The sequence below is a fragment of the Coregonus clupeaformis genome, chromosome 24 (assembly GCF_020615455.1).
Source record: "Coregonus clupeaformis isolate EN_2021a chromosome 24, ASM2061545v1, whole genome shotgun sequence".
NCBI classification, from domain to species: domain Eukaryota; kingdom Metazoa; phylum Chordata; class Actinopteri; order Salmoniformes; family Salmonidae; genus Coregonus; species Coregonus clupeaformis.
This window is the reverse complement of record NC_059215.1, coordinates 55,300,590-55,315,049: the sequence shown is the minus strand read 5'-3', so window position 1 is coordinate 55,315,049 and position 14,460 is coordinate 55,300,590. Positions and strand designations below refer to the sequence as shown.

The following is a 14,460-nucleotide window of genomic DNA, read 5'->3' as shown; positions in this document are numbered from 1 at the left end:
AGATCTCAACAAATAGTTTCATCTTCAAACAACAGCCGATGTAACAACTAGAAAATTCCATTCGTGTTCAAATCTCTACGTTCGTCTGTGTCTGTGTCTCCCCCCCTTGCACCGTGTAGCAGAGGACCTATTTACCCCTACGTCACTCTAGTGTCGTAAAATCCCACGTGTCGTAATGTAGTGCCGTAAAATCAGACGTGTAGTAATCTAGTGCCGTAAAATCACACGTGTCGTAATCTAATGCCGTAAAATCACACGCATGCGCAGTACATTCATCAATACGATTTCACCGTTGAAGGGAGCTCCTCAGCTCTCTCCCCAACCCAAACAGAAAGTTAACAGTCCCGCTGTAACTCCGTTTTCTCCTCATAGTCAAACAACATTTAACAGAGCTCACAAAGCATAGAACCTAAATTATACACACACAAACATAATTTAAGAGGCTTTATTCCATCGCAATGGCCCTCTAAGGTCACATGTTAGCATGTAGCATGCAGCATAATTAGCATTAGCATTTAGCCTTAGCATGTATGTAACATGTGGCATGCAACATGTAGCAATGTAACCTGCATTGCGCCTAAATTCCTTTTTCCTTTGTCTCTAACTTTATGCTGCCGTGAGTTCTGGATATTCTATGAGAGGTTCCCCCAAACATATACCCCGTCGGATACAAGATGAGCAGTAACTTGCAAAATAATTTATAACCACTCTCCAGTCCCACACTGACCTAAAACACATAATGCGTTAGAGGATTTTCGGCCCATCCTAAGATCGCCTCCCTGAGGTCTTTCCAGATTCGCAATGCCCTAATGTGTATACGTATCTCTGCCTTTTTCACTTCCATCGATTGTTCTTGAATTCCTATTCAAGCCACATATTTCTATAGCCACATATTTCTATAGCCACTCCTATAGATACTCTCTCCCCCCTTTTGCGCTGTCTACCAGTGCAAACAAATTGATAATGTTTAGGCCAGACCCCCAGTTCTCAGCAATAAAGCAACACAAAGAACACATCGGTCCCCAACGGTACATCTCTCCAGCGCACACTCAAATAGCCTTCGAACTAACAAATGCCCACAGTGGTGAGGAACTCACCCTTATATGGCCATGACTTCGGAACGCGAGTCAGTTCGGCGCCTGAATGGAGCAAAGGAGAGATGCAGACCGTCCGTTTTCGTGACGCCATTTGTAGTGTCGAGTTAATGTCGCTAGTTATTGCTGTAAACAAAGGAGTCCGCTTATACTGAACTTTGATCATAAGGTTTATTCATATCACAAGATTTCAGCATAAGTTTACGGATGTCCAGATCACCCGGAGAGCAGCTCCCAAATTGCAATGTCTGCTCTGCTCTGCTCTTCTTCGTTTAAACCCAGTATATATAATCTTCCCCAAAATATGGGTGGCTCCCTCTACTGTCCAATCCCCTGTCTACAACACACAGACGTCTCTGTCCTATGTGGCGTCACACTAAAACCATTCCCTTTGACACTAAATAAACATCCTCTCAAGTTCCACTTAAAACCATTAACAAAGTCATAATCTTAATACACTACAATTGGAAAAAAAAGTGTTATGGACAGACTCATCAAAGTTTGAGGTGTTCGGATCACAAAGAGGAACATTTGTGAGACGCAGACCAAATGAATGATGCTGGAGGAGTGTTTGATGCCATCTGTCAAGCATGGTGGAGGCAATGTGATGGTCTGGGGCTGCTTTGGTGGTGGTAAAGTGGGAGATTTGTACAGGGTAAAAAGGATCTTGGAGAAGGAAGGCTATCACTCCATTTTGCAACGCCATGCCATACCCTGTGGACGGCGCTTGATTGGAGCCAATTTCCTCCTACAACAGGACAATGACCCACAGCACAGCTCCAAACTATGCAAGAACTATTTAGGGAAGAAGCAGTTAGCTGGTATTCTGTCTATAATGGAGTGGCCAGCACAGTCACCGGATCTCAACCCTATTGAGCTGTTGTGGGAGCAGCTTGACCGTATGGTACGAAAGAAGTGCCCATCAAGCCAATCCAACTTGTGGGAGGTGCTTCAGGAAGCATGGGGTGAAATCTCTTCAGATTACCTCAACAAATTGACAACTAGAATGACAAAGGTCTGCAAGGCTGTAATTGCTGCAAATGGAGGATTCTTTGACGAAATCAAATTTTAAAGGACACAATTATTATTTCAATTAAAAATCATTATTTCTAACCTTGTCAATGACCACATTTCCTATTCATTTTGCTATATTTCCTATTCAAACTCATTTCATGTATGTTTTCATGGAAAACAAGGAAATTTCTAAGTGACCCCAAACTTTTGAACGGTAACGTACATGTATAGGTCCAGTCAAAAGTTGACACACCTTCTCATTCAAGGGTTTTTCTTTATTTTTACTATTTTCTACATTGTAGAATAATAGTGAAAACATCAAACCTATGAAACAACATATGGATTCATGTAGTAACCAAAAAAGTGTTAAACAAATCAAAATATATTTTAGATTTTAGATTCTTCAAAGTAGCCACCCTTTGCCTTGATTTCAGCTTTGCACATTCTTGGCATTCTCTCAACCAGCTTCACCTGGAATGCTTTTCCAACAGTCTTGAAGGAGTTCCCACATATGCTGAGCACTTGTTGGCTGCTTTTCCTTCACTCTGCGGTCCAACTCATCCCAAACCATCTCAATTGGGTTGAGGTCGGGTGATTGTGGAGGCCAGGTCATCTGATGCAGCACTCCATCCCTCTCCTTCTTGGTCAAATAGCCCTTACACAGCCTGGAGGTGTGTTGGGTCATTGTCCTGTGGAAAAACAAATGATAGTCCCACTAAGCGCAAACCAGATGGGATGGCGTATCGCTGCAGAATGCTGTGGTAGCCATGCTAGTTAAGTGTGCCTTGAATTCAAAATAAAATCACAGACAGTGTCACCAGCAAGCACCCCCACACCATCACACCTCCTCCTCCATGCTTCACAGGGGGAACCACACATGAGGAGATCATCCGTTCACCTACTCTGCGTCTCACAAAGACACAGCGGTTGGAACCAAAAATCTCAAATCTGGACTAATCAAACCAAAAGGACAGATTTCCACCGGTCTAATGTCCATTGCTCGTGTTTCTTGGCCCAAGCATGTCTCTTCTTCTTATTGATGTCCTTTAGTAGTGGTTAGTAGTGGTTTCTTAGCAACAATTCGACCATGAAGGCCTGATTCATGCAGTCTCCTCTGAACAGTTGATGTTGAGATGTCTCTTACTTGAACTCTGTGAAGCATTAGTTTGGGCTGCAATCTGAGGAGCAGTTACCTCTAATTAACTTATACTCTGCAGCAGAGGTAACTCTGGGTTTTCCTTTCCTGTGGCGGTCCTCATGAGAGCCAGTTTCATCATAGCGCTTGATGGTTTTTGCGACTGCACTTGAAGAAACGTTCAAAATTCTTGAAATGTACCGTATTGACTGACCTTCATGTCTTTAAGTAATGATGGACTGTCGTTTCTCTTTGCTTATTTGAGCTGTTCTTGCCATAATATGGACTTGGTCTTTTACCAAATGGGACTATCTTCTGTATACCAACGCTACCTTGTCACAGCACAACTGATTGGCTCAAACACATTAAGAATAAAATAAATTCCACAAATTAACTTTTAACAAGACACACCTGTTAATTGAAATGCATTCCAGGTGACTACCTCATGAAGCTGGTTGAGAGAATGCCAACAGTGTGCAAAGCTGTCATCAAGGCAAAGGGTGGCTACTTTGAAGAATCTCAAATATAAAATATATTTTGATTTGTAAAAAAAAAAATTGATTACTACATGATTCCATATGTGTTATTTCATAGTTTCTACAATGTAGAAAATAGTACAAATAAAGAAAAACCCTTGAATGAGTAGGTGTTAAAATGTTTGACTGGTATTGTACATATTACCTCAATTACCTCAACTACATCGTACTCCTGCACATTGACTCGGTACCGATACTCCTTGTATATAGCTTTGTTAATGTTATTTTATTGCGTTACTATTTCCATTTTGTATTAAGCAAATATTATATTTTTTATAACTCTGTATTTTTGGGAAAGAGCTCGTAAGTAAGCATTTCACAGTAGTCTACACCTTTTGTATTGGGCGCATGTGACAAATTAAATTTGGTTGGTTTTATCAGGCTTTTAGTGGTGCATATTCACACCAGTCCTCTACCCCAGTATTTCCCAATCTGGTTCCTGGGGACCCAAAGGGGTGCACTTTTTAGTTTTTAGCTATCATAAATACAGTACAATAAAATCAAACTCACCTGGGATTTAATTTCTATGATGTAGGCTACTATTGGAGAACGCCTGCCTTTGTTTCCTCAGTCCGTATTCCTATTTGAATAGTGCACTAGGCTGTGAGGAAAATAAGTTGTTCCAAAAAGGTGGCTATCATGTATCCCTTCTTAGCAATGGATGTCCTGGGGACATGTGGTTTCATGTGTTTATAAATGGGGACAAATACCCTATTCAAGATTCAAGTCAATTGGCTGCTACAGTATTGGTACAGGGTCACTAGTACTTACCTGTACAGTCCAAAAGAGGGAGCTACATCTTTCCATTTTCTTCTTCGGAGCAATTGTAATGCTTGGAGCCCCATATGACCATTGTTCTTCTGTGGCCAAAAATAAACGTATATTATTAGATTTATTTACCCAGTCAGAGCCTAGGCCTACTGCATGGAAAGAGCGGATCATGTCTTTTTTCACATTTAAAAAGGTTTAGCCAATTTTGCATGAGAATATTGAATAGTCCATATGTGGCTTTATCAGTGATGATCAATATGAAAATGTGTATGAAACAACCCTTAGCCTACATACCTCCATTACACCTCAGCGTTTAGGCTAGCTCTGGTCGAGGGCATCAGTGCAAGTCCCTTAAGTGAAGAGAGAATTTGTGGTTGACATGCGATGGGGCCAGAGCTAGGCTACCTGTACGCCTTGATCACACCGATAGGGTCTATGCGCAAAATAGTGTGCAGCATCAACTGGATGTGTGCAACAAAAGTTCAACGTTCACCTTCTGCTACCATTTCTGTCAAGCCGTCTACGCGTACAGTTTGACGCATATATTTGATAAATCCAAGGTATGCACCACACAGAACGCACTACAACTGCCTCGCAATGCTGCAAGGCAAACGCAGCGTTGAAATTGGAAATTAATTTACTTCTGGTGTACCAAAACGCAATGACACTGTCGGTGTGATCAAGGCGTTAGGCTATCCCCTGGCTGACTCGACTCACATGACTTCGAGTCAGGTGTTAGCAGAGAGGAAGAGAGCGTTCATGCCCGTCAAAATCTGTCCACGCAGGAATACACCGATTCTGCTTTTCGGTCTGCTTAAAGGGGGGCTGTGTTCGCATTTGGCAAGCGTTTGTACATTGACTCTGCCAAAACAGTAAACAGTTACAGACATTCACCCTTCTACATAACAAGGTATTGTGCCTTGAAGTCTCTCCGCCCTAACAATGGGAATTGTTGTCCACAATGCAGCACGGCGGGCTGTCTAGCTCCCGCCTATCCTTTCTTTGGATTGGTGGATACATCTCCTTATTGTAATCCTTTTTTAAATATTCGATGAGGGTTGTTGACGTCAACAGCCTGTATTCAATGGAGAGAGATGCTATGCTACTAGCCTCATGCCATGAATATGCATAGCTATCTCGAGACAACTCCGATATAAAGTTTTCTCAAAGTTTATCGGGATGTCACGTGTCCTCCTTATATCAGTACACCTGTAACAACTTAAGCATTACGAAACTTCTATTCGATCAAATAAACCTCACGTAGAAAATAAGCCATTCCTTTTTTTTGTTGACTAAATTTGACACCCTCTTTGACCTCCATACAAAAACTTGGTGGATGAAACAATGAAAACACACCACCTGCTGGAGGGAAACAAATGTTCTGCCGAGTTGGGCCTCTCTCTTCCTCTTCCTCCCTAATGCTAGCCAACTTCATTCGCCAATTAGCTTCAGCTGGCTGGTGTGTGACTGTGGTAAAGTTGGTTTGACATTGGATAGTCTATCTCTGGGGCTAGTTAGGGACCGTCAATAAATTGCACAATGTAAATGGGACAATATTTCCATGTTGCACATCTTTTAGTTGTCTCATTAAATGATTTCAAAATGTGTATATGAATTTCTACAATTTCAGTATAGTTTGAAGTTTTTAAATTCAGAGCTATTGAAAATAAATTATATTGTCCCATGTACATTGTGTAATTTACTGATGGTCTCTAACTAGCCCCTTAGGGATATTATCCAAAAACCAAATTGACCACGGGCATTACAATCGGGTAATGTGCAGCTGCGTTCCGAATTGATGAGTACTTGGGTGCTGTGGGCATGTGGCCAGGATTGAAATAAACCCAACCCAAGGAAAACTGTTACGGTACCCTTCATTCCGTGACATACCATTTTTTCCTATCATCTCGCAAATCTCAGTTTTGGACGAGACTGATTTTACGACCAAAATTATACTATTTAAACTTTGTAGTCAATTTTGACAATAGAATCAATGCCTCATAGGCCGTTTTCAAAACGAGAAATTGCTTTTTAGGGGCAGTCACTCTTTAATAAGCAGACCGATAAGCAGACCGCCTGCCTTCCTGCCTTTGGGACAAAAACTCCCATTGTTAGGGTGGATACAAGACCATCTCGTCATTGTATACAGTATCTCTGCTGTTAGCCAGACTCCCTAGCTCTATAGACCTCATTTGGGCACAATAAGTTGCAATTTACCAACAAGTCAATGGGCGCATTCAAGCAGATCACTTTTGTCAAGTCCATCATTGGTCACCATCTTTCAAAGTGTGTTGCATTATGGTTTTAAACCCAACTTGTGACTACACGTCGACTGCATGAACTTTACAAAAAATAATGTGATCAAAGGTCATGCAGGTTTTTATGAAGTCACCTTCAACTCACTGCAGTTGCTTCTCACCAACTGCACCATTCAGCCATCACCTGCATTGTGGGAGGCAATATTTGTCAACCAATCATTAGGGTGTTTTTGTTTGACCCACAGGAACATGAATAAAGATGTGACTGGAACAGGAACCAGGGTACAAATGAAAGAGATATTTGAGACCTTTCTCTAACCAATTAATTGTACACAAGTTATATTTTCAGTTTGTGAGTGTGTGATATGGGGGTATAGAACAGGGAATGTGCCACAATTTTGTAGGAAACAGGTGGTTGCACTAGATAACACAGCCACAAAGTTAGATCCACAGCTACAAAGTCAAACATGGTTAAAATAAATAGCGTTTTGGTCTTAATTTAAGGTTAGGGTTAGGCATAAGGTTAGCAGTTTGGTTAAGGTTAGGTTTAAAATCTAATTTTAAGAAGATAAACTGTAGAAATGGGCGGGGTTTAGCCATAATTATGACTTTGTGGCTGTGCATCATCATGATGATATGGCCGGTGACACTTTGGTTCTTGAAAGTCCACTTTCTTGAAAATCTGACTGCCGTATCGACAGTGGACTAATGGAAAAAATATCAAAAGACAGTTTTGGAGTGGATTTTCCCTTTAACTAGTGAAGGCCCAGGTGGAGGTGCATTGCATTCAGTTTCCTACCTGCAATCAATCAGAGTACACAAACAATTAATTCAAAAAAAACCTGCATGACCTTTGATCACATTATTTTTTGTTAACAAACCTCCAAACGAGCTTCAATGCCATACAACAATCCTTCAGTAGCCTCCAACTGCTCTTCAACACTAGTAAAACTAAATGCATGCTTTTCAATCGAACGCTGCTGGCACCCGCCCACCCGACTAGAATCACCACTCTCGACGGGTCTGACCTAGAGTATGTGGACAACTACAAATACCTAGGTGTCTGGTTAGACTGTAAACTCAACTTCCAGACTCACATAAAGAATCTCCAATCCAAAGTTAAATCTAGAATCGGCTTCCTATTTCGCAATAAAGCCTCCTTCACTCATGCTGCCAAACATGCCCTCGTAAAACTGACTATCCTACCGATCCTTGACTTCGGCGATGTCATTTACAAAATAGCCTCCAACACTCTACTCAGCAAATTGGATGTAGTCTATCACAGTGCCATCCGTTTTGTCTCCAAAGCCCCATACACTACCCACCACTGTGACCTGTACGCTCTTGTTGGCTGGTCCTCACTACATGTTCGATCGTCAAACCCACTGGCTCCAGGCCATCTATAAATCACTGCTAGGCAAATCCCAGCCTTATCTTAGCTCATTGGTCACCATAGCAGCACCCACCCGTAGTCTGCGCTCCAGCAGGTATATCTCACTGGTCATTCCCAAAGCCAACACCTCCTTTGGCCGCCATTCCATCCAGTTCTCTGCTGCCAATGACTGGAACGAATTGCAAAAATCTCTGAAGCTGGAGACTCTTATCTCCCTCAATAACTTTAAGCATCAGTTGTCAGAGCACCTTACCGATCACTGCACCTGTACACAGCCCATCTGAAATTAGCCCACCCAACTACCTCATCCCTATATTGTTATTTATTTTGCTCTTTTGCACCCCAGTATCTCTATTTGCACATAATCTCTTGCACATCTAGCATTCCAGTGTTAATACTATTGTAATTATTCTGCACTATAGCCTATTTATTGCCTTACCTCCATAACTTGCTACATTTGCACACACTGTATATATATTTTCTGTTGTATTTCTGACTTTATGTTTTTTACCCCATATGTAACTCTGTGTTGTTTTTATTGCACTACTTTGCTTTATCTTGGCCAGGTCGCAGTTGTTAAATGAGAACCTGTTCTCAACTGGCTTACCTGGTTAAATAAAGGTGAAATAAAAAAATAAAAAAAATAAAAATAAGCTCATGGTTCCAAGTCACATGATTAAAGTAATTCACTTCTATTAAGCTTTCACCTGTGTATCTTTTGGCCTTTTAGTCTAAGATTACAAGGAATATTCTCGGCTAACGAGTGAAAAGTAGCCTAAGTAACTGTAAACTACAACATACCCTGAACTTCAATATTTGGAATTTCCTCTTGCCTTCCCCCCTCGTTGTCCACAATCAGTGTCTCGTGGGCCACACCTGTATATATCCAACATCATTCTCATGCTCAAAAAGCTGCTTCTCTTCCTCGAGGCCATGGCCAGTCTAAATGAGTCAAGTGCGCGGTTTTACTCCTACAACAAGATGTACAGTTATGATACGCGACTCCAGAGCTTTGCCGATTGGCCTTTTCGTGAGGAATGTCAATGCACACCTGAAATGGTAAGATTAAGAAACCACCATTCAGTATCACACAATGTTTCCTGTCAGCGAGGACGCTGGGGTCACCTGTAGCTCTCAAACCCTTCTCCGTATGTACAGTGTCCAGCAGTTAAATTTGCCCACTGTTGCCTCAGTGTGAACTACAATTCCGATGCCGTCTTTTAATGTTTAGAAATATGAGTCATTGCTTTCAAACCGGTTTTCAAAACATTTGCTGATATGCCCCTTTCACATCAGTGAAAAATAATATTTCAAATAAAGATACACTTCCTGTAGAAATGTTGCACAGATCCACAAGCCGTGTGCTTCCCGTTGACAAACTACACTTTCTCCCCAGTTAAGATTACAAACAGGTGTTCGGAGCACGCTAGATGGCTAATTAGCAAAGGTGGCCACCTATGTCTTCTGTAAATAAGCAATGTAACATGGAGATATGGTCTTGTGGGAACACTAACCCTATAAAGGCGTGTAGTAATATAACTTAATTTTTTTCTGATGTTTCCAAAACCGTACCACAAGCGATGAGTGTACATTTTAGAGCAAGCGTCGGGGTTCTTACCAGAAGTCCCTCTGTCAGAAGATACTATCGTCAATTGGCGCTAAAGACTGGGGTAGGGTCACCTGATACCTTATATTTCAATGACTGTCATTCTGACTGGGAAATGAAGGGCAGGGAGAGTAGAGGCCATATAATATAATGTAGGTATTGTTTGTGTAGGGCAATAATCATATATATATATTTTAACAGGCTGATTCATGTCTGACTACTACATAGATAACACCCTGACCCTCTCCAATAAGTTCCTGATTGTACAGGTTGTTTATGATCCAACAAGCTACTCATGATGACCCTAGCTCCGAATTGTAACTAGGATCTGTCTCGGGCAATTCTGTCACACATAGAATTGCCCAAGACAGATCCTAGTTACGATTTGGAGCTATGACGACCCAATATTTTCTGTAATAGGCAGAATTCTCCATAGGATGATATTTATGTTGGACTTTAAAGCTGTTACATGTTAAGACTATTGCGTAAAATGCTGTGATTGCATTTGAGCCCTTCCTGGCTGTCCAGGGTACGGATAGATGTGGCCAATGTGACATGTGGAGATTTACTGTTAAGCAGGTGCTAGATGTTCTCAGCTGGTAGAGCACGGCGCTTGTAACGCCAAGGTAGTGGGTTCGATCCCCGGGACCACCCATACACAAAAATGTATGCACGCATGACTGTAAGTCGCTTTGGATAAAAGCGTCTGCTAAATGGCTTATTATTATTATTATTATGTTTTGTTTTGTCTGCATTTTCTTCAGTCCTCCCTTGACCCCCTACCCCTCCCTCTGCTTCTGGTGATGAACAGTGTGGTGACAGCACCCTGCCACGTTGCTTAACCCTCAAACAGCCACACAACCAACCTAGACTCGGGGGTAGACGTAAACATTTAGTATGATATGTTACTTTTCAGTTTGGTATGTATTAATTTGTGGATGTCAGTTATCCATTTCGTATGATATGAATTACATTTCGTATGATATGTTACGAATTCCAATTTGTTGCTGAAGTTAGCTAGGTGCAGGGCTCTAAAGTTCGAACAGTTTGGTGGCATATGAGACAAAATAGTTTGCTGTGCGACCAGGAATTGTATTTTGTGAGCACTGTGCAACTATATATAATCTTCCAGATAATAGTTGTAATAAGTCATCACAAACCTCATGTATTTAAAGAGACAGTGTACCATTTATGTAATACATCTCAATAGGAAATTAATGCTTTTACACAATGTAGAAACCTAATATTTCACAAATGACTTTGTAATTTCAATGACAGGTATTCGTAACAACATTTTAGCTTTTATAATAAACGAATGTATTTACAGTGTTACATACATTTCTAAGGGCACAGCATGTGCTTCAGAAGTAGCTATAATTCATATAGGCCCTGTGTGTGTACACACATCTATCAACTTAGCTAACATTAGTGTTAGCCACCTAGCCAGGGCTCAAAATGAACATTTTTCACCCAAAAATATATTTATTTTTTTGGGATGCTCTTAAATTTCATGTGGTGCGCCTGACTTTTTAAAGTTGGGAGCATCAATGCTATCAATGAAAAATGTTCATTTTGAGCCCTGGCTAGGTGGCTAACACAAATGTTAGCTAAGTTGCTAACGTTAGCTAGCCTAGGGGTTAGGCTTAAGGTTAGGGGAAGGTTTAGCTAAGTAGCTAAAAAGTAGTTGTTCAAATGCTAAAGTTGTCTGTAATTGAGATTCGAACACACAACCTTTGGGTTGCTAGATGTTTGCGTTATACACCCATCCATCCACCCCGGTCAACCACCCTCCTTTTTGTTTTTTGCCTTGAGTGACCTTTTGTCTTTATGTAACCATAGCAAATGTAACATATCATACTGAGCACGCCCCCATTCTCATCGACGGGGCTGTAGTGGAACAGGTTGAGAGCTTCAAGTTCCTTGGTGTCCACATCACCAACGAACTATCATGGTCCAAGCACACCAAGACAGTCGTGAAGAGGGCACGACAAAGCCTATTCCCCCTCAGGAGACTAAAAAGATTTGGCATGGGTCCTCAGATCCTCAAAAAATTCTACAGCTGCACCATCGAGAGCATCCTGACTGGTTGCATCACCGCCTGGTATGGCAACTGCTTGGCCTCTGACCGCAAGGCACTACAGAGGGTAGTGCGTACGGCCCAGTACATCACTGGGGCAAAGCTCCCTGCCATCCAAGACCTCTATACCAGGCGGTGTCAGAGGAAGGCCCTCAAAATTGTCAAAGACTCCAGCCACCCTAGTCATAGACTGTTCTCTCTGCTACCGCGACGGCAAGCGGTACCGGAGTGCCAAGTCTAGGTCCAAAAGACTTCTCAACAGCTTCTACCCACAAGCCATAAGACTCCTGAACAGCTAATCATGGCTACCCGGACTATTTGCACTGCCCCCCACCCCATCCTTTTTACGCTGCTGCTACTCTGTTAAGTATTTATGCATAGTCACTTTAACTCTACCCACATGTACATATTACCTCAACTACCTCAACTAGCCGGTGCCCCCGCACATTGACTCTGCACCGTTACCCCCCTGTATATATAGCCTCCCTACTGTCACTTTATTTTACTTCTGCTCTTTGTTTTTCTCAACACTTTTTTTTGTTGTTGTTTTATTCTTACTTTTTTTGTTTAAAATAAACGCACTGTTGGTTAAGGGCTGTAAGTAAGCATTTCACTGTAATGTCTGCACTTGTTGTATTCGGCACATGTGACCAATAAAATTTGATTTGATTTGATTTGTTGCGTCTAGTCTGAGACCAGGCTGACACAACATGGTGTAGGCCCTACTCTGTTACCACATTACTTAACCCTGAAACAGCCACACCACTGCCCCAGTGAGACTGTGACTTAACAGTGTGTTAAAGGTTGACGCTCCTTCTGAACATGTCTATTTGAACTGTATAGAACTGTCTATTTGCAGATGGCGACGGCAGGGTTTGTCCACTGCCCCAGTGTGAACGAGCCTGATGTGGCCTGCTGCTTCTTCTGTCTCAGAGAGCTGGAGGGCTGGGAACCTGAGGACAACCCCTGGTAAATTTGGTCCTTACACTAGAACTATGACCCAGAGTTATTACTGGTCAGAGAAAAAGCTCTGTGCCCGAACTGTATAAGAAACCATCAAGTCTTCCTCACCCTTCACATTGGATTCAATACCATTATTGTTCAGTGGAAACGTTGTACCTTTTGGACATTTTGTATTATCAGCAAAGCTTTTCCGTTGTCGTCATAAGTCTTTAATTACCTATATGTCTGTCTCTGTTGTCTGTAGGTTTGAGCATATCAAACGGTCTCCTAACTGTGGCTTCCTGGCCATGAAGAAAGACTTTGGGGAGCTGACTGTGGCGGAGTTCTACCATCTGGAGCAGGAGAGACTGTGTATCTACATTGTATGTCACCAACTATATATATTATTATTTAGACATGTTATTGTTCCCAATGGGAAAATTTGTCTTGGACACGCCGTACTGCTGTATAAAGAATAAACATCATATACATGATATTGTCGATGCCATACACATAATATACAGGTAACTGCCCAAATAATAGAAACACCTGAGTAAATGAGGGATACAATTATATTGAAAGTAAGCGCTTCCACACAGGTGTGGTTCCTGAGTTAATTAAGCAAGTAACATCCCATCATGCTTAGGGTCATGTATAGAAATGCTGGGCAGGCCATTATTTTGGCTACCATGGCCATGCCCCCATCCACAGGACATGTGGTCACTGAATGGTTTGAGGATGAAAATGATGTTAACCATATACCATGGCTGTCTCAGTAACCAGATCTCAACCCTAATTGAACGCTTATGGGAGATTCTGGAGCTGCACCTGAGATTGCGTTATCCACCATCAACAAAACACCAAAATATGGAATTTATCGTGGAAGAATGGTGTCGCATCCCTCTGATAGAGTTCCAGACACTCTATATGCCAAGGTGCATTGAAGCTGTTCTTGCTCGTGATGGCCCCACTATTAAGACACTTTATGTTGGTGTTTGCTTTATTTGGGCAGTTACCTGTACATCTCATACAAGGCAAATGCATGATAGAGTACATTGCACATTGCCCCTGGATGTTCTGCTGTGTAGACTCATCCCTTCACTGAAAGTTGTGCTTTTGATTTTATTTAAGTTTAAGCGCTATATTTGATACTTGCTGTAGGGTTGCGGTCATTTTCAGTTTACTTCTGTAGGCCTAAGCTATGCATTACTTGTAGTTTGCCTGTGCCAATAGCATGTAATTTCTACTGTTGTAGAGGAAGACTATCCATCTGAAGATCGCCAATTTTCGAGATGAGGTGGAGAAAACGGTTCATTACATGAGGACGCTATGATTTGGCATCTTTAATGTAGTTCTATATTTTAGCCTTTAGAGTGTTTTTCTGTAAATATTTTTCAGAATTAATAAAGCTTTTCTATTTTCTACCGTGTTAGCGTTTTAGTACTATTTGAATGCAGAATTGCATTTTACCACAAGGTGGTGCCTTCACACTGGTTGTATGTAGCCCTGTTTTCGAGTGGTGGGAAAAAGTACCCAATTGTCATACTTAAGTAAAAGTACTTTAGTCATTTTCTATTAAGGTATCTTTACTTTTACTCAAGTATTTTACACCACTGCTGTTTTCCAACATTGTC

The 14,460-nt window shown here is 41.5% G+C and overlaps 1 protein-coding gene across 1 annotated transcript; it reads left to right on the top strand.

Moving 5' to 3' along the window:
* Positions 1-9,010: 9,010 nt before the first annotated feature.
* On the top strand, positions 9,011-14,248 carry birc5b (baculoviral IAP repeat containing 5b). The gene is made up of 4 exons (XM_041845033.2): positions 9,011-9,260; positions 12,744-12,853; positions 13,092-13,209; positions 14,082-14,248. The coding sequence occupies exons 1-4, from the start codon at positions 9,102-9,104 to the stop codon at positions 14,157-14,159; spliced, it is 465 nt and encodes a 154-aa protein (XP_041700967.1). The 5' UTR covers positions 9,011-9,101; the 3' UTR covers positions 14,160-14,248.
* The last annotated feature ends 212 nt before the right edge of the window (positions 14,249-14,460 follow it).